Source organism: Drosophila tropicalis, unplaced genomic scaffold (assembly GCF_018151085.1).
Source record: "Drosophila tropicalis isolate 14030-0801.00 unplaced genomic scaffold, ASM1815108v1 contig_158, whole genome shotgun sequence".
NCBI lineage: Eukaryota > Metazoa > Arthropoda > Insecta > Diptera > Drosophilidae > Drosophila > Drosophila tropicalis.
The window spans coordinates 8,988,655-9,010,057 of NW_027172602.1; the positions used below are offsets into that span (position 1 = coordinate 8,988,655).

Genomic DNA, 21,403 nt, shown 5'->3' on the forward strand with positions numbered 1-21,403 from the left:
TCTACGGGCCGACCCCGAGAGTAAAAGAGCATTTTGCTAAGTATTTCGAATATGTTTTGTTTATTTACATTACAGTAAATAATTTATACGTGTGTGTGTGTGTGTGTGTGTGTCTGTGCGATTGTATATATGAGTCTATTAATTCGCAACAATTATACATTTGCGAGTATATATGTACATACTTTTGAGTTTATCATTGCTGAATGTGAATTGTTATTAAATAAAAATTCTTTGTATTCATATTTGTGACATTTTTGCCCAGCCATAAGCAGTTAACAATCTTTCCATAAGGGAATGTAGGAATATTAATATATAAATACATAGTTAGTTTATGAAAATCTACAAGATATTTTCATTTTTAAATTTCCGTTACAGCGATGGCGCCATTTTCGACAATTTATATCGATAACACAACCGATAATTCGTGGTCAATAAGTCGGACGGCATCGAATAGCAATCGACATATCGGTTACTTATCGATGCCTGGCGATAATGTATCGACACTTGCGTGTCGTTACAATCGATTGATAGTACGTTGTTTTAGTCGTTACTTATTTGTTTATTTTTGCCATTGTCGCACGGGTGCGCGCGCGTTTATTGTTACGAAAAAATAACCAAATTATACTATTGTTGTTATTGTTATTTCGCGATGTGTGTTAATTGAATATCTAAATGGGGTTGAACCCAAATAAAGAGCGTTATCAATAACAGTAGAAAAAAAGTGAGTTGCAATTTATTGGCGAGTACAAAGGAATCTTCATGTTCTTCATCCTTTTTTTTTGGTTTTTTATTTTTTGTTCTTCGTTGATACTTGACACCGCAAATGCATTTAATTGGCCTGTTTGGAGAACTTTGGTATCCCAGGGATACACAGGCTATAAAGGGTGTGTTTGCCACTGCATGCGTTTGCGTATGTATTTGTTTCTCTGTGGCTGTGTGCGTGTGTGTATATGTATATATGTGTGGCTGTGAACCTGTCTCTGTCTTTTAGCCAAAAACAAAAAATCAATAAAGTCAAAAGTCAAACAACAAAAGTGCCAATGTCCTTGTGTGCATGTGCATAAGGAAGACTGCTCCTGATTAACGAAGGAAAATTCAACAATTGACACAGAAAAACATTTTTAACGTTTATTCATATTAAACATTTCCTACAAGGAGATGCCTGAAGGAATTTATTCTTAGTTAAACAACTTGAAAAGTGCAAAGACAAGGGAAAAAAAGTCCAACATTCTTGATAAATGCGTACAATTAACTTTTTTTTGTATTAGCAGGGCGGGCGTAGTTGTATCTATGTCTTTTAAATAGATAAGATTAAACTTCTATCAATATACATATACATATATTTGTAGGCAATTTATAAAGCTTTAAATTGCCATCATACAGATCTACTTTGTCATATTTGCTTCAGGATACCATAGATAAATTAAATTTTGGTTAAAGTAGTTATTCACTTTCCCAGCAAAAGATTGAGAATAGTTTATATTCTAGAACGTAGTTTTGTTAATTGGCCTAATATTCCAATTCACGAATGTTATGACTGCTTGTAAATAAGTATTTTAATCAACAGACAGGAATCAATAGATAGAGGAAGACGGGGAAGGAGAGGGTGAAGGTGCTGCCTAGGCTAGTTGCAGGTGTTAAATGGTTAACAATATACTTGAACTTTTATTTTGTTTTGTTTTTGTTATTTTTACAGTATTGTTAACTGTTTTACGTTAACTGCAATTGTCTGGTAGCCTTTGATTTTACCGTTAAACTTAAAAATGATTACTTGTATTATTAAATCATTTACACTTTGCCAACTTCCATGCACTGATTCTGTTTTAAACTTAATAGACAGCAACATACATACATACATACATATACATACATATGTTGGTGCATTTAGTAGCAGATACTTACACTATACTTAGATACACTTAGATGATGAGAGTAAACTTGAAGTTAATCGGCCCAAGTCATCATTATAAATGCTTCTAGCTGCCATTTATTTAATTCACTTACATATATTTCAAGTCCAAGTGCAATAGTGCAATATAGTGCTAGAAAAAAATGAGACAGAGAGCAAGAAATGGATCCCCATTTTTCTAGAGAATAGAATGTGTGTGTAGCAAGTACTCTACTATAGTCAAATAGCATACAATAGTATAGCATCTATCCATCTACATACATACATACATACATATATGTATGTACATATGTGTGGCTAGAACAAACACCAAAAGTCGTTATACCAGTTTATGACTGGGCCGGGTCTCTACAGACGCCAGTCAGTTAGGCAGGCAGCCAGTCAAGTAAATAGAAGCAACAGTTTGCTGAATCAGCTGCTGGATCTGCCGTTGCCGCTGCCGCTGTTGCTGGAGCGTGCCAAGTACAACATAGTTGGCTTCCTCAAATGGAGCATTTTATTAATTTGTCTTACAATTAATTGCAATTTATGCACTTATTCCTGGTAGATCATTGTCCCAATGAAATTACAATCCAATAACGATTTGGACATACATACATACATATGTACTTATCAGTCGCTATCTTAATGTTAGATCGCGATCGTTTGTTTTTTTTTTTTGTTTTCTCTTTACATTCTCTGATGAAATTAGAACAATTAGAACCCACAGACATCATTCTTCAACAAAATGGAGCCAAGTTTAAGTATAATTGAAAATTAAAACTATGAAATGGGCGGAAAAACAAACCTTTTGCAGGTAATTGGGTTAATTAAGTCCTGTTACGCCACAGTCATGACCCTTTTTGATTAAGATCCTTTTAATACAAAAACTAAAACTGGACAATGACTCTATTTCTGTCCTGATTTTATCTTTGATTGCTTTATGTTTTGTCTTCCGTGCACGGATTGAGGCCAAGGCCGTCAATTGGAAAGAATACATGAATTGTTTAATAAGCAAACTGTTAACTGTTAAATATGTACAAAATCAATAATCATAATTGAACATATGTACATACATATGTACATAAAAACATACATTATATGGCCTGAAGGTTTGACTCTTAAATCTCTCAAATTTCAATTCTTCATTCGTGTGAACAAATTTTTTTTTTTTTTTTTTTGACTAAGAAGAAGAAAAAGCAGCAACAGCCGTGTCCACTTCCATATTTAAATTTTGTTGCTCTTGTTGTTATTGTTTATTAACTTAGCGTATAAGTAAACTTCCTTATTCGTCTCCTCGACTTTGAACTTGAGATGTTGGCCAAAAGTGGGATCTCCTCATATTGACCTCGTTCAATTGATCTCAAGATATTGATTGCAACAAATAGGGCTACACTTTCATCAAGGCCGTTTATCCAAAAAACAAAAACAAAAGAAAACAATACCAAAAATTAAAAGACCCAATACAAAACAAAAGATGCCGCATTATCGAACAATTTTTCCAAACCAAATTGTGTCAGGCCTTTTTGTTAATAACAAAAGCACGTGCCATCTGATGAACCAAATCTGTTTTTGTGTTACGCGTCTGCCATAAAAGCCATGTATTTTTATCATATACATACATCTATCTGCATATGTATGTGTGTTTATGTACTTGACCAGGCCCCATCGAATCTAATCGATTTAATCCACAATCTATACATGCATGTCAGAGATAAAAAGTTCATTCTTTCCCAATACCGATTCTGAGTCATAACTGATTAATACTCATACAGGTGTATGCCACCAAAGTGTGAAGACCACAAACAACAACAATAAAAACCTGTATACACATATGTATTAGCTGACATCGAATGCAAATTTGAAGGACATTCTCTAAGAAACCGTTTTGAACCCAGTTTTCATTCTCATTAGTTAGATTGATGGTCTGCCTAGATCATATCAGACCATATCCAATTAATATCCTGAAAATATATTTAAAGGGTTAATGTTTCAGACTTTTAAGGGATTTTAATGAACACTTTCACATATATATATGTACATATATGTATATTAAGTTAAATTAACGTTTAGAGATTACTACAATGATTTGCAGTAACAAAACGCATGCTAAATTGATGGAAAAAGCAAAGAGGAAACGCTAACTAACGTTTTTCGATTCGAACTCAAATGTCATTGTCAGGTGACAAAACAAAAACAAAATTACAACTATATACCCTTTTATTTTTTGTTTATAAAAATTTACTTACTTTTCCGACTGGCTGACTAAGAGTCAGCTCGCAAGCCGTCAAATTTATTTGGCCATCATCATGGGGCTTCATGGGAAAACTTGATAAAAGCGAGAAAAGAGCCTTGAAAAATGCCGTTGCACTAAAGGTGCAAGATGCACAATGTTCATTGTCTTTTAGGGTTTTTTTTGTTGTCTCCACAAAAAATATTATTGCCAAATCGCATTAACAACAACAACAACAAAAACATCTTTGTTGATGTCTTCATCATAATTTTTCCATCAAAGCAATGATATGCTTATTTATGGTATTTATTGTTATCTTTTTTTTTTGTGTATATTGTAACGATTAATCGCTTTGTCACCTCAACACAAAATGAATCCAAAACAAAAAATGATTGGATCTGCCCGACAGACGGAAATTTATGTTAATACGGTTTTAAAATCCATTCGATTCCAAGGGCAATTTGAGTAGGTGGGGATAGAAAATGTGTAACAATCGTCACCTGTGTGAGATTTCATGTTTTACATTTCTTTTGGTTGCAAATTGTAAACAATTTTTTAATTATAATAAGGCTACAGTGGGCAAGATAAGATCTAGATTTACTTTCTGCTGTATCAGTTATTTTCATGGATAGACATGTGTTAGACTTAGGAAATCTAATATAAACTGCTTTTTAGGGTTTAGTCAACAAGCATCAAAACAAAGAAAGATGTGCATTTCATTCATTTAAAAAGTGCTCAAAAGTTGGATGAGGCGTTTGATCTGAGTTTACTTTATTTGAACCACTGTGCCACATATGTTGCACAACATTAGACAACAAACAGCAATGAAGATCGCAAGGGAAGCATGGGGTGGTTGGTAGGGTGGGGGTTTAGAAATTAGCTTAATTTACGTTTCACTCAAAGCATTTAATGAGGTCCCATTCCATTCCAACCCCAACCCCAAACCTATCCAGGGGCGTTGTGGAAGGGGCGTGCGGACGGTCTTTCTTTATGTCCAGTCTTTTGCGGGTTAGAATAAAGTTTCTTTGAATTTCACTTGACCACTTAGCCCAGCTAAGTCCATGAATGACAAATTTTCCACTCAGCCCCCTTCTATAATTCGATCTCATTCCATGCCATTCCATTTCCAACCTATTTTCGCTTATGTAATTGTTGTTAAACTGTCAATTCAATTGACGTTATTCATACGTACCGTTGTGTGCAGCGGATGTAACTGCGCTTCGCTCTCTCTTTCTCTCTCTCCATCCCCCTCTCTTTCTATCTATCTATCTAGTCTAGCTTGGGTTTATGGGTGTGTGTGTGTGTGTGTGTGCTTTTGCATATCCATGACACTTTTGCCTAGTTTTTTGTACTTTTGTTCCCCTTCCCTTCAAAAGAGAAAAAAAAAAACAATGGCAAAAAAATTAACGCCAAACTAAAAATTTTAGATAGTTTAGTTAAGGTTTCTCTCTGTCTCTCTATGTCTCTGTCTCTTGGAAAGGAGACTGCTTGATTTATTTGTTCATTGATTGATTGTTTTACATAATTTTTGCAACTGCAGAGACTTTCACTTGCACTTGCCTAGAAGAAAACTGAACGATAAATAAGTCAAAGGAAAGTCATACACATATCATTTTAAGTATTTCATGTGAATGTTCGTGCATGGGTCAGCATTTTCCAGCCACCGTGCCTTGGAGCTGGTCCAAAATTGAAATCGCACATCAAATAATAATAAAAATTAATTTTTAAATCAATATACGTATACATATTTGCATATGCAAATATATTTTAACAACAATTTTCCCCATAATTGGCAGACGCTTTTCGCATTCCAAAAGCAAGATTTCAAAGTGCGTTTTGTTTTTAACTTTGTGTGGCATTTACTAAATTTTTTTTGGGACACTTGTCGATCATGATAATCCTTAAGCGCAGAACTTACTATGCAAACCATAATTGATATTGATAGATCTCGCAGATCAAATGAAATCGAAGATGCATTTGATGTTGCAATATTTGGGAAAAGGAAGAAAAAGTAAATATAAACAACATCTCTGATACTAGTGTGTGTGTGTGTGTGTGTGTGTGTGGGTTTCATATCTAGGTATATAATTTACAGTTTATAGTTTTATATCCGCAACGGAATACAATGGGATGCGAAGGCAAAAAAAGAAAAAAGAAACACGCAGATGGAGAAGGCCAAAACCGTAAAAACAGGAACTAAATATCTATGTATATCTGCTTATACATTATGTACATATGTATGATGTATGTATGTTTACCTACTATTTTGACTAATGATCAAGTTGTTGGTATCCCCCCCCCATACACACACACATATACCCATCCCCCTCACCTCATACTTGATTTTCTTCACTTCTCTTCTTTTTGGGGGGCTGCAATTATCTACTTAGGAAATCATGTATAGGCCTTATGATTATGATTAGGCATGAGATGGCAAATTGATTAATTATAATTAATAATAATAGATAGAGAGAGAGAGAGAGAGAGAGATGGCTAGCAGGAGGGGCATATTCATATTATGTCACTTAAAATCAATCAATTTGCACAAAGACAAACTATTGACAAGTTTTACAATCCAACAAATTTATGTATTATTGTTCGTTGTGCTTTTTTTTTTTTTTTTTTTTTTTGTTGCTGTTGGGAAAGTCGACCGCCCGCTGGCTAAGTAGTGCAATTAACGAAATGCCGAAAGTAAAAGTCTGCTCCAGTAGAAAGGTTTTTTTTCTTTACTTTTTTTGGCCATCGATGCTGGTGCTGCTGCTGATAGAGTTGCTTCTGTTACGGTTTGCATAACATCAAATTTCAATTGCAATTCGAAATATAATAGAGAGTCGTTGTCGGAGGGAGGGGTGAAGTTGGGGTTGCTGTTGTGGTTGGGGTTGATGGGGGACTGACTGTGCTTGCGTGCCAAATGATATCAAATGTTTCAATGGCTTTTCATTAATTAGATTTAAAGTAGGCATTTAACTACTAAACATGTTCAAATGAAAGTTTATGTGTTAGCCACAGAATGCAAGAGAGGACAGGGTTTTAGAATAATGTATTAGGCACTTCTTGCTCACACATACATACATACATATGTATGTACTTGGCTATCGAACACACAAATTATGCAACTAACCACTGTCTTAATTATATGGTTATTAAAAATTTGGCAAATGCTTAAACAAAAAAACATAAAAAACTAAAAAAACACAAAATTTAAAGCCGTAAACGACGACTAAGATACCTAGTGTTTAAATTTACTTGAGTTTATTAGAAATTTTTAGTAAGCAATCATGCCCATTTGAAAATTATGGTGCAAGTTCGTTCCACTGTTAAAAAACTGATTCTCAAAACTTATAAGATTAAACTCTAATCAGTAGCCACATTCATATTATTCTTTGAGAAGACTTTTCGAAGCCTTTTTTTTCACCGAAGGTTTCTGTTTCAAGACATATTTGGAAGTTTTCTACTAGAAATATACAAAAATGAGGAAAAAATGTCTAGAAATCCTAATATACTCATTTTGACTCTATGTATATAAACTGTTTATTAGTAGTGTAAGATGGTGGAGTGGGAGGGGGGTTGAGGGGAGACTATTTAAGGCCATTTACCGTTGCCAAATCATTAGCGTGCCGCGTCGGTCGTATTAACAAGTTGAATGAACCAATTGGCTATTGCCATTCAATGCAATACTATGTATTAGCCACCAAACAGTAAGAGATGCAAAAATTTCAAATTTACAAATTAAAATAATAATGACAAAGCGCGCTAAATGACTCAATTCAAACCCAGTCTCTGAGATGGGGACACTTAAAAACAAAAAAAAAGAGAGAAAAATATAATAAACTCTGGTTATAAGTAGTTTTACATATCTCGCCTCACGTCCGACATTAAGTGCTCGCTGGTTTGGCTCTTCTTTACTTAGCTGGAAGCACAGACGACGACTTTGGTGTTTTTTGTTTTTGTTGTGTTGAAGGTGGTGCTGGTGCCTAGGGTAAGAAAGAACGTGCTTGGCATTCTCATTCTCAAATTTGTGTATTGTCGTTTTCTGATGACTTAGAATTTCACTTTTTGCTACCCTTTGTTTCTCGAACGAAAACGAAACAGAGTCTGTTCACTATGGGCAAAGATTTGACTTGGCCCAGGTCGAGGGTCTGAAAATGACACAGCACAAGCACAAGCCCGGAAGCGACATTCTACCCATGCGTCCCATTGTACACATGTGCACAGGGCATTGGCTTTCCATTTACTCTCTGTTTAGTGCTAAATCAGGTTATGGAATACAATAATTCACAAATTAACGCTATGTGATGATGTTGAAATTTGTGTTACAATGCATACTTTTGTTAGTGAATTGTTTTACAATGAGTAGATGCTATTGTTGTTGTTGCTAAAATACAGCAAATACCGAATACTTAACGCATTCAACAACTATTCTAGCATGATGTCACTTGTTACCATTTTGGATCCAACTATATACGATAAATATATCTAGATATTACCTTACAAAGTCTATACCTCGATTCACCATTGTTATATGATTAACTTTTTACCACAATATAATATACATACATATATACCACAGATCAAGAGATCAGACTTGCTGTAAACTTAATTGTTTACGCATGTAATGTTCCCAAGCCTTTAAATGGCATGACTAACTATTAGTCATAAAGATTGAATAAGACTCTGAAATTGCAAGAAAACAAACAAGATTGAATTTCAAAAAAGAGAGTTTCACACTGAACCTATATATGTATGCATATATGTACGTACACATACCCATGTACATATATACATTTTGTTTCTTGGAAAACTATTAGATATCGAGAATTCATCGAGAATTATACTTATGTGGGTAGAAGCGTTTCCCCTTACCAAAGGAATTAGAAATTGAGTGTTTATTTTTGTGAGCGAACATCTTCATTCCCAAACCCGAACCCAAACCCATTTCCATATCTACTTCCACTTCTATTTATACCTATATATATGTATGTATGTATATATTGGCATGTCTCTGGCACACCTTATATAGAATTCTAGTCACGTCTAAGTCAGTTTTGGGGTTCGCCTGACTCGCAGCAATGTTTAAACTCATCGCAGTAGAACAACCAAAAATTCGCTCACTTTCTCAAGTAACAAAAGGTGTGACGTTCCTTCGTTTTTTTTTTTTTTTTTTTTCTTCCTCTCTGTCTCTCTCTTATTGTTTTACGTTATTAACTTTTTTGGTTACCTTATTGCGTCTTTAGTTTTTGCCTGCTGACACATATGCTCCACGGTATGGAATTAAGTATTATACCGGCTGGTGAAGATCATTGAATTTAATAGAATCCGCAGCCGAGCGCAGTGTAGCGCAACTGAGTGTATCAAAGTTGGCGTAGCAGCCGCAGCAGCAAAAACAAAAATTATACAAACGCATGCCCCTTTAGATTGTTAGATGAATCTACTTTTGTCTACATAAATATAAATATATACATATAAGTATGTATGATAGACTACTTATATCTATACCCTTTAAAAACTGAGTGTATTCACATTTTGGCCAACATTAACTCGAGCAGTATTCAAGCAGTACGGGACCGAATCAGCTGAATTCCTTCCCTTCTCAGCTCAACATTCTTATTCTCATAGATGGTTTTTCTATCTATTTTTTTCCTTGCAGTTGGCCAGCAAAGACAAGGACTAAGAAAGAGATTTACCAACTGTTAGCAAAATTTGTAAGTATCTATCTGTATTGTATATATGTACTTATATGTATATAAGTCGCACTATGGGAAGATGTCCGACCCGGCAATGCAAAAACAAAGACCTCACAATTTGTGCAACAATTCCTCGATTCCTCCAATGGTGTAGGCCAAAAGTTGTGAAATGCCATGCACATATGTATGTACATATGCCCAGACGGTCTTTAGACAAAAGCATTGTTCAGACGGCAATCGAAATAATACAAAAACGAGCAAAAACCATATGCAAAATTATCAAACTAGATCTTACATAGTGAGTGGGCTGGCTATAGTTCAGAAAAATGATATCTTTCGTTATATCAAAGAAGAATGTCTTAGTGTTGAATTGCTTTGCTACTTTTAGCTTCATTGTAATCGCAGATTCCACCCTCTCCCATCTTGTACATTACTCGGAAAACAAATCGGAAATAAATCTCAGCACTAGCAAACAATGAACAAACAAAATTTCACTTTTCAATGCGAAAGAAAGTGCTTTCAAGAAAGAAATCAATTGTGTCCATCATCTTCATTGCATAGTGAGTTGACAATTTCATTTTCTAACATTACCAAATACTCTCGAAATAATTATGAAAAGAAAAAAACATGAATATTTAAGAAGAGGAAGTTATTGTAATTGAAACTGAATAATAATATGTATATACCTTAAAGAAATATGGAATTAGACAATAAAGAATGTTATGAATTTCTGTGATTTGAAATATTCAACTAATTTGTATTTCATGATGACTATCCATTGAGATCAAAAAGTTTAACAATATAACGTAAACGATAAGAGATGATCGTTCTTCAGGCATTTTGGTTTAACTCAAAGATGAAACTTCTTTTTTAATGACTACTCATGGCTTGATCCTTTTTGTAAAAGAAAATTTGTATATCCTCAATGGCTCGATTCTCCTCCTGCATACGTTCCACTTTAATAAAAGGAAGCTTAAAGTACCAATAGTTGTCATACTGCAATAGAAATAATGCCATGTTAATCGGCTTTTGACATATCCTATTACTCACTTACCGTTTTTTGATAATCATCACGCAATTGCTTACAGCGACTAAGAACAATGTTGAGAGGAAAATCGGCTGTCTCACTACGGCGTATGCGATAGATACCTTGCAGCACTTGGCCAGTCAATTGAGGGCAATCGATTAGATAGAGTTCACATAGGTTCGGACATCGTTTGATCATGTCCAGCAGTTGATATTCCTTGAGATCGTGACAGCTGCTAAAGACCAAGTACTTTTGAATGGCTGGCATCTCTAATTCAGCAATCTCTCGATCATTAAACTGACAATTGATTAGAACCAGGCCACGTAGACGGGTGCAGTGCTTTAGGCCCACAAACTGCATCCAATGGGGACCGTCAAAGCAACGGCAATCCAATTGCAATATCTCAACATCGGCAGCTCGCTGCTGTTCCAATATGAATCGGAGGCACTCCAATGTCACATCGGGATTCCGTTCACAGTGAGTGAGCTCCAATAGCTGGAGATCGGGCAGAGCCATTACCCTCTCGCGCTCCTCATTGAAGAGGCGTGTGGGCAGGGAGATATCCTGCAACTCCCGACACTTACCAATGTTATGGATATGCAGATTATTGGTGTCTGCCTTCAGGAATAAACGTTTCAGATGAGTGCAGCGTTCCAGGATGCCAGTAAGGGCCGTCTGGGAGATATACGCATACAGAATTAGTTGCTGCAGACTCTTGAAGTGCTCTATGAAATGCACTTGGACGTCACAATAGATTTTCAAACGGCGCAAATTGCGCAGCAGCTTGGGCAAGGCATGCAATGGCCATTGAGCCATATTGCATTTAGTTTTCTCCTTTGCCACATCGCCCTCACCATCGCAATGTTTGCTCAACTTGGACTTTAGAAATGACACAGACTCGGTCTCGGAGTCGGACGGGGATCTTGTTCCTGATGGCATCATCAAGAGCTCACAATGTTGCACATTATTCAAAGATTTCACTCCGGCCTTCTCTAACACATTGAGATTGGCTTGCAAACGATCGGCCTGAAAGTATACATACTTAAAATGATCCATCATACAGTTGAGGAAATAGCATAAAGATCCGCCACTCAAATTCTTTTCCAATTTACGAAAATCCAATTTCTTATATTTTGAACGCCACAGCGCATTGCAGGCCTGCGGCAACAGTCGGAATTCGTTATACAATATCAATTGATCGCTGATTGATAGATTCTGAAACAATTGCTTTAGCTTCTGACCCTCTTCAGTGGTTGGCTCCTCGTCTATGGCATTCAATAAGGATAAATCCGCCTCGGAAAGGACCTGAGTTCCGGCTTGTGATTGTTGTGCGATTTCCGAAACGGCAATCGTTTGCCATCCCGTTGAGGATGAAGATTTTGAATGTCGGGAATCAGTTGATGGTTTTCGTATTTGTTTAGCAACGTTCTTCATAATGAATGGATCAATGTAATCGATAAATTTGGCCTAGTTTAAGAGGATTTAGTTTCTATGGTGACCTTGCGCTTTCACTTGGTGAGAAATAGTTGTGTTAACGTGGTTTAAAAGGTGAGAACAAGCAAAAAGTTTGCATACGAAAAAACCCAAAAAAAAGTTAAGAAGGATTTACAATATTATTTGGACCGATTGTATTGAAATAGTATCTAGAAGTGACTGAAACCTCAAAACCCACCCAGCATTATACCTACAAATCTTTTCAAATTATGACTACTATTTCAAATCAAAGAAGGGGCTTGTTTTTTGTTTGTGGAGATTAATTTTTTTGGGAGAGAAAATGCTTAATCAAGTTTTGTTTCCTCTTAGTAGATTCTAATTTGGAAATCTTTCCTTCTGTCCTCAATTTTAAGCATTCTTTTAATCAAAGTATCATAACCATAATTTTCCAATCAACCTAAAAGGCTTAAAAGCGACTCAAGAAGCTCTTCAATATTTAATATTATCAATAAAAGATAAATTTCTTTCAATATGTAGATCTGTTTGAAGAGGTTAACCGAAATGGCTTTTGTTTTGAAAATCTTTGACTTTCATAAGTAGTCAATCGGTTTTTGGTAGTTAGATAGTTAGCCAAGTTGCTGCCAAACAAATAAAAACCGATTCCCATTTTAATTTTCCATTGTGACATCGCGTGCCGCCTGGCCTGGCATTAGAAAGTAAGCGTGAACTTTCCCATACGACATCTAACATATGTATGTATGTATGGCCACCCCCGCCCCAGTCACCGTCCTTGCCGCCCCGCCCTTCTTTAAGCCCTTCTTTCCCAAGTTGTTGTTGTTGTTGGCATTTGCATAATAATTGTGCTGTTGCAACTAATTATTTCAATTTGGTTGCCGCCTTTTCAATTTTTGCTTGTGTTTTCAGTTTTGTGTGTCGCTTGAAGGTTTGAAGGTTGGTTGGCTTTTCTACTGATGGCGGTGGTCGTCGTTTGTTTGTTGCACTGCCTTAATTTTTCCCTTTCTGTTTCTACGATTTGAATGAATGTTGTTGCACTCTGCCCTCCCCCCCTTCCCCACATTTCAGTTGTTCCACTTTTCTCGTACTTAACTTTCGCATATGAAAGTGCATCTGGTTTTTACATACCTTTTGCTTTTGCTAGACTTTTTCTACTTTTCATGCCTGGTTTTCGCTTTTGCCATTATGCAAAAAGTCTCAGACACAAGAGAAGCCTCTGAGCCACAAACAAAGGGTTTCTGTGTGGCAAACGGGGCAAGAGAGAAGTTTTTAGCCTTGAGTTCGTTTTCACAAATAGTCTTATGGGGGGTATCATGTATCAAAGTCTGTTATTCATTGCCTTCAGCTTGGTCATCAGATGATCTAATGATGATCATAATGATGAGCTTTGTGTTTTAACCATTATTATTTAGTTAGCCATCTTTAACTCCATTTCATTTGGCCACAAAATCTTGGCTTTTCGTCAATTTGCTCAAGCGTTTCATGCTTGAAGCTGAGCTTAGATTCCGAATCCGATTCCATTTTTTTTAGATTCAAGATTTCGGAGTATGGTGTCATTCGTTACGGTTCGCAAGTTTTTTAATTTATGCTTTGTACGTTTTTCTTTCTCGCTCTCTCTCTCTCTTTTTGTTTATTCTTGTGGCTTTTGTTTTCAATTTGTAGCCAACTGTTAGAATTTTCATTATGCCACAAAAAACGAACAGAGAGAAAGAGAGAGAGAGAGAGAGGCACACACTCGTGTTGACCTTTAACGCCTCATGCTATGCACAAAGTGTCGCAGTTTTTTTTCATGGACCATGTGGCGTATACGCAATATTCATGAGCCCATAAAAACCAACAATAAGTACCTACATACATATACTTACAAATGTTGCATGCAAGCAGTGCCTAGGTCACTAAAAAGAGTTAATAATTTGGCCATAAAAAAAGACACTCTGCACTTGGTTAATAATACCGATCATCCATTGATGGAGCACTTGGTTTATATTTAACATCTCCGAAGCTTCTCTAATTTGAAAATTGATTCGAAATAGTCAGAAAACTTTATTGAACTTTATACGATGGGCTTTAAAGGAATATTTGCCAAATGAATAAGTTGTTTACATTACTTCTAAACTCGCCTTTTACACTGGGCTACCACTATATGTAGGTCCGATTTCGGTTTCATTTTTCGAACGTTTTTTGTTACTTGTCGTCACTTCAACCTTTGTTTTTTTATCTATACAATATCTTATCAGCTTGGCGAAAAACAAAACAACAACAAAAATAGCACGAGAAATACAGAGCACCAACAACCATAAATAAGAACACTTCAATCCACGGTTCAGTTGTCCCGTGTTCAGTTTGGCTTTTATGCCTGGTCTCGACATTAACCCAAATACTAAGTTGGAGATACCAATTTTTTTCTTAAAATGAAACGTTTCGTTTGTTAAGCAGAAACGCAAATAAAGACGCTTCAGCTGGATCTAAGGGGTGTGTGTGTGTGTGTGTGCGTGTGTGTGAGGGGGAGGGGTTTGTTTCCAAAAATGGTAAATGCCATATATGGCACAAGTAACAATTATAATTAAGCACAAAAGTTACAACAACTTTTTAATTTAGTTATTATTATTGTTATTATTGGATGTGGGTTGGGCTTAAGAAGATGAGCCCATTGAGATGGCAGACAAAAGGAAGTCGACGACCTTCGAACAGTTTTAGCAATGGTTATCCCCGTGGCCAAAAAAGGCAATTCCTCTCAGATCGGGTCTGGAAACTCGTTTTTTGTGAGCGAAACAGAATATTTTCGATGACTTCATCATCGGCATGGGCTTCAAAAGCGGGCATCAGGCATATTGATATGATGACTCATTTAGTTATACGATGAATCTTTTTCTCCTTATCTCTTACAGCGTTGTTTCCCATATAGTTGTCATAAGATCGTAGTACGCAACGCATCATGACGTTTTACTGGTGGTCACATTGGTTTTGGATAACCTGGCTAGGTGGTGAGTGATCCCATTTGGTCTATTCTTAAGAAGAAGTTAATACGAATCATCTCATTTTATTTATTTTTTGACTTAGTCCAATTGTTGCCTGCCGCTTACACATATCCCAGTTCAGAGATTATTACAGTGGGACACGGAGATGATGCCAGTTCAGAGATTATTAAGATGGGACAAACAGAAGATCGTCTATTGCATACAACAAAATTATATCAGACAACGGCTAGCCAAAGTTGGGCAACAGCCACTCAGAGTAACATCATGGATTTGACTTTAAGGCCAACAACGGCAGCCAGTCGATCTTCAATGGTCACAACGTCGATGGGGGAGACACTTTCAGATGTTGATCACAAAGAGCAAGAGGAGGAGGAGACGAACGGAGATGACGAGGACAATCAGTCCGAGGACCAAGCCGTTGTTGAGCTAAACGATGAACAACAATTGTCTCAGTATGAGTTTAAGCGCTCAGCTGATTTTACATTAGATCAACTCAACAATTATACGAATTTTAGGTAAGCTATATTCTTGTGTATTTATATAAAGTCAACATTACATTTCATTTTCAGTACAAATGGCAGCAGCAATACCTCAAATTCAAAGACAACAACTTTGGCTGCAACCAGTTCAGCAACAGAAATTGTAACGACAACAACATCAGCCACTTCATCACCATCATCATCTTCCCCCTTATCATCATCGACATTAAACTCATCGTTGTCCACATCAACATCAACAACAACAACAGCAACAACGACAACGGCAGCAACAACAAAAATATCACCACTGATCAGTGGCGGATCGGCAACTCCATCAACACCAAAAATCAATACCGAATGGCTAAGCGATGAACTGTTGGGTGAGAAGGCCCCATTCACCTTAGAGAATGCCAACAAAGAGGATGAACTGCGACGGGCCGAAAGTGAACATCGATCACGTAAATCGAAAGTCTTATCCGCTGAATATAAGCACATCAATCGTTACATCAATTTCTCGAGCGATACCAAAAGTCTGTTAACGCGTTCAGCATCGGCAGCCCCAAGTATTGCTGCCGCATCCGGCTATGATGGTGGCGGCAACGATGAGGGTAACATTTCCTCTGAGGCACTGGCCATACAGGTAAGCCAAACTTCAGTAAGAAAGACTAACAAGAGAGAGAGAGAAAGAAATAAATATTTCTGTTTTATGCCCTTAGAGAACCTATTTTCTGGATGCTGGGGCCATATCAGCCATTTGCTTTACAGTGTTTGGCATTTGCTGCACAGTGGGCACCATTGGCATTGTCCTATATCGCAGGCGATATCTCAATAAACCACAAGCACTGAGTGAACCCGATTCAAGTGTCTATATTGATGATAGCACGATGCGGGTGAGTGTAAGGACTCGTTCAACAACAAACAAGGGCACTCAGACAACCAATCGATATCACGCTCAGAAATCATAATCAATCGATATCTGAATGCCTTTGCCCATGTCTTTATGTGAATACTAATCAAAATCATTTCTGTTTTTTTGTTCTTTGGTTTAGGATAACTCGGATGAGATGTATAGCCTGGACAATGATTCGTTTCTCAATTCCTTGGAGGCGATGACAATACAAAACTATTGGACGGACACTGTCAAACATACAAAGCTTTAATTTATCTACATCGGCCGACGATTGTTAGAATGTATATTTGTTTAACGATTTAAAAAATCCTCCATCATTTTTTTTTTTTTTTTTATTATGATTCTTATTATTATTATTTGTTCCAATTTTTAATTTCTTTATTTCTCCTCCCCGTTAAAACATAAACATCATAATCATTAGCTGCGTAGCATTTAAGTCTAAATGGGATTATCCCAAAAAACAAAAAAAAAATATATATATGTATGTATTTACTATTAATAGATAAACAACAAACTAAATTAACTAAACAAAACAAAAACGGAAACAAAAAACCAAACCGAGCAACTAGTTTTAAGAGAAAACTACCAAAACTATGTTTAAGTAAGCAATGTTTGTTTTTACTCAGAAATTATTATTCTTCATTTAGTTTTGAGTTTTGTTGTCATGAGTAGGAAACTTCAATTCAAAACGAGAATAACTTAATGACAACAGCATTGAAAATCTCTCTCTCTATCTCTCTCTCTCTCTATACTTTTACATTATGCATGAAAATTAATTTATTTTTTATATTATGTTTAATTGGTTTTGTCAATTTTTTTCCTTATTTTTACAAAAAAAAAAGAACTATAGATATGTTAGTTATATTTTATTTAATCTTTAAATTTTGTGTGTCCAACAATTAAAATGCAATCATTCCTTCCAGTTTAGCATATAGTGCAAAGATACATATATATATGTATGTAATTATATATTAAATTTAAACATCAAATGCAACGGCAAAAAGCTAAATGAATAAACACACACACTCACTCACACACACATCCACATTTATGTCTGTATATGTAGATATATATATTTAAAGAAGAAAAAAAAATTAAAAAGAGAAAACAAAATAAATACACGAAATTGTTTCAATATTTAATATATACATACTTACTTATATGAACAAGAATACCAACTGTTTACTGCCACAAAGTCTCTTTGTCAATTTTGCTCATAGAAAGTTTTATACCACCAAACCACGGACACACACACACACAGACCAACACTCAGACACACAGACAACTCGTTGCATACGCCACAACAAAAAAATATGTCAAAATCGAATGGTAAATATACAATTTTGAACTTATATGTATATATGTATCTGTTTGAATTCCATCAGGAGGCTATTATTCAAGTTTCTCTCAAGTCCAATTAGCACAAAGTAAGTATTCCAAGGGAAGATGGAAGAAAAAATATGTGGATGGCAGGGAGGGGGGCCACAAAGCATCTATCGAAAACCAAAGATGGTGATAATGGAGGAGATCAAGCTGACCCTGACTATGTCTTTGTTTATAAGAGCTTCAATTATATTAGTAGTTCGGGTCAAATTTCAACCAGGATTAGCAAAGGCTTTATCACTTTCAGAGCGCCATAAAAGGATTTCAATTCACTGAAACTTTGTTACTTTCCTGAACTGTAACTATGTAAGCTATATGTCCTTTTAAAGTTAAAGGACCATTAAACCTTCTGTTTACTAAGCGCTAGTTTAGGCAATTTTTGGAGTATTTGAAAAATTCATGTCTTTATTTTCAAATTAGACTAATGTTTTTCGATCTTCTTTTAAGTCCGAAGAGCTACAAAAGAATTTCTAAATCCAAAACCAAATTTCCACGCTATATATGTTAATCCTTTTTATACCCTTGCAGAGGGCATTATAAAAGGAGACGTTTGCGACCTCTTTAAATATACATATATATATTCTTGATCAGCATGAGAAGCTGAGCCGATGTAGCCATGTCCGTCCGTTAGCTTCTTTGATATTTTTAGTTAAAAAGGATACTAAATCTTTTCATGTTTCTATAGGTTATTTATAAGTACCCCAAATTTAAAAAGCAAAATACTTGTTTATGTTTTTTTTGTTTTGTTTCTTTTTTTTTTTTTTTTTTTTTTTTTGTTTTGTTGTTTTTTATTTTAGTGTTTTTTTTTTCTTTCATTGTTTTAAAATTTATTATTTCGCTTGATTTTCTTTTTTTTTCTTACTATTTTTTGTTTTCTTTGCAATATAATAGATATAATGTGTATTTGTATGTATGTATATACTATACTCATAATGTGTGTGTGTATGTGTGTGTGTGTGTGGGTGTTTATATATACATATATGTATATATATTATAGAGAGTATATTTCATTGTAAATTAGTTAATAATAATGCGCGTTTTCATCTAGCAATTTTCTTATAAATTTTCATGTCGGCAAAATAACTATTTAAATTTCAAAAACTTAAGAATTTTCCTTGAATTTCTTTACAGGGTTTTAAAATCATCATAATTAATATATATATGTATGTTCTAATGAACAAATTTTGTTATTTTCTGTTTTTTTGTTTTTGTTTTTTGCTTTATTTCTTGTAGATATATATATTATATATATCAATGTATATATATATAATTTGTTTAAATGGTCATTATTTATTATTTTATTGTTTGTATGTTTCAAACTATGTATGTATAAAAGAAGCATATCGGGATATATATGCATATGATATACCTATACCTATACATATACATATATATATGTATGTATATCGTGTTAATAATAGTTTTTATTTCTGCATTCAACTTTATTTTACTATTTGTTCATAAGAAAACAAAGTTTATTTCGTTTTGCATCTAACAAAGTTACATTTTTTTGTTCATTTATTTGTTTAATGTTGCTTTTGGTTTATTTATATTTTTTTATTATTATTATTGTATATTTTTGCATTATGTTTTTTATTATTCTGTTTTGTCAGTTTTTTCTTTTTAATATTAAAGCACATTGTTTTAGTATTGCTGTGTGTGTGTGTGGATAGGAGGGAGGGACAAGTGAGTTAAGCTTTTCTTAGGACCTTCGTGTTACATTTGGAAGCGAAAGGACAGAGAGGAGAAGAAGGATACAACGACTTACTAGAGAATCAATTAATATCAATTTCCGATTGACAGTTTCTGGTTCGGGGGGAGGGGCCAACCTGTACACACCCCTTCCCCTCCCTTGAAGGTGCACGTTAACGCTCCATTGGAGCTCTAAAATTACGTATACGCAGTGTGCTCATATGTATATGAGTGGAAAACATGGACAAAGTAGTCCAAATTGTTCAATTTCTAAACTATTGGTCGTATATGTATGTATATACTTATGTATATATCATGTTTTAACCATGAAATTAGCTCTTAGGTCAACTCTGTCCGGCCTGAAGGTAATACGAAGGAACAGGGAACCAACTTCTACAGTAACTTTATAATATACATACATAACATATGTAGTCACCTGATTTCGATTCTATGTATATGGCAGTATATGTGTATTTGTTAATGAAAAATCTTCTAGTATTATAGATCGTTCCGATTTCCAAGTGTAATGAACCTAGGATCATGTATTATATGATGTCCTTGATTAAACAAGATATTCTTCAAACCAAATAAAATTAATAATTTGTATTACTAGCTAAGTATAATGTTGATCTTACACATGTTAAATATATCTAGCCAGTTTTTTTGGGGTATCAATCAGACGGACATGACCTTCGTTTGACAATGAGATGTAAATATAAGTATGTATGTATCGGGGACTATCAGCAAAGGATGGGTTGGGGAATGTTTTGAGGGGTATTATAGATCTCTGGCTAAGCTTGATGCAAGGTTAAAAAACAATGTAACACGTATGTTTCTTCTACATTATTTTGTGTTTTTTCTTTTACTTTTCGTGGCTTTGAAATTTACAGCGTTTTGTAAAAAAAAGGTTTGTTATATCTTTATACATATGTATATATAATATAGGTTCTTGTTTTTTGTTTTTCTTAAGCTTTCAACATGCCTCTTGCATTTTGTTTTTGTTATCTGTATATTGTATAAATATTCTTATTTATTTTAAATTTTGTTGCTGTTGGTTTTTATTTTCAAGTTTAATTAGTTAAAAGAACACCTTTTGTAGCGTTTCTACGATTTTTATTTTAATTTTGTTGTGTTTTTTATTTTTTGTTCAAACAAATAAATATATATATGTATATATATATACACTATCCGATTCTATGTTGTATGTATATCAATCTGTATATAATATTTTGTTTTTAATCCTTTTTTGTTTTTCTTGCATGTTTGGTTTTTAGGCATATGTATGTATGTATGTAAATATATAAATAACTTCATCTCCTAATATACATACATGTTTATGTATGTATGATGTGTATATGTATGTATATACAAGCATATTTTTATGTATTTTTATTTCTTATAATTGTTTATTGATCAACTTTTTGCGCGTATTCGTTTGAAGCTGTCTTCTGTGTCATTTCTCGTATATTTTGTTTGTTTGTTTTTTGTTTTTACAGTGCACGTTTCCAAAACTGAATGAGAAATTTTGTGAGAAATTGATTCACAATGAAATTTTCTGATGTTAATTGAGAAAAAAAGCCCTTTATCGTGTAGAAAAGAAAAAAAACACTTCTTGTGCTCCAAAAAAACATGTTTTGGATTCAATTTAGAGTGGGAAAATTACATATAAAATCGACCAAT

General features: G+C 34.7%; 2 protein-coding genes across 5 annotated transcripts; one reads left to right on the forward strand and one right to left on the reverse strand.

The window, feature by feature from the left end:
- Window positions 1–563: 563 nt before the first annotated feature.
- LOC137586358 (serine-rich adhesin for platelets) lies at window positions 564–17,765 on the forward strand. 4 transcript variants are annotated; one of them, XM_068302367.1, is made up of 7 exons: window positions 564–720; window positions 9,769–9,823; window positions 15,170–15,265; window positions 15,342–15,774; window positions 15,829–16,378; window positions 16,455–16,634; window positions 16,788–17,765. In XM_068302367.1, the coding sequence occupies exons 3-7, from the start codon at window positions 15,217–15,219 to the stop codon at window positions 16,896–16,898; spliced, it is 1,323 nt and encodes a 440-aa protein (XP_068158468.1). In that variant the 5' UTR covers window positions 564–720; window positions 9,769–9,823; window positions 15,170–15,216; the 3' UTR covers window positions 16,899–17,765. The 4 variants fall into 4 exon arrangements, with proteins under 4 accessions (XP_068158468.1, XP_068158479.1, XP_068158474.1 ...); XM_068302378.1 differs by having other exon boundaries at window positions 16,455–16,628; XM_068302373.1 differs by lacking the exon at window positions 9,769–9,823.
- On the reverse strand, window positions 10,533–12,508 carry LOC137586965 (uncharacterized). The gene is made up of 2 exons (XM_068303179.1): window positions 10,860–12,508; window positions 10,533–10,801 (listed from the first exon to the last, which is right to left on the reverse strand). Exons 1-2 carry the CDS (start codon window positions 12,264–12,266, stop codon window positions 10,676–10,678), a joined length of 1,533 nt encoding a protein of 510 aa, XP_068159280.1. The 5' UTR covers window positions 12,267–12,508; the 3' UTR covers window positions 10,533–10,675.
- Window positions 17,766–21,403: the final 3,638 nt, after the last annotated feature.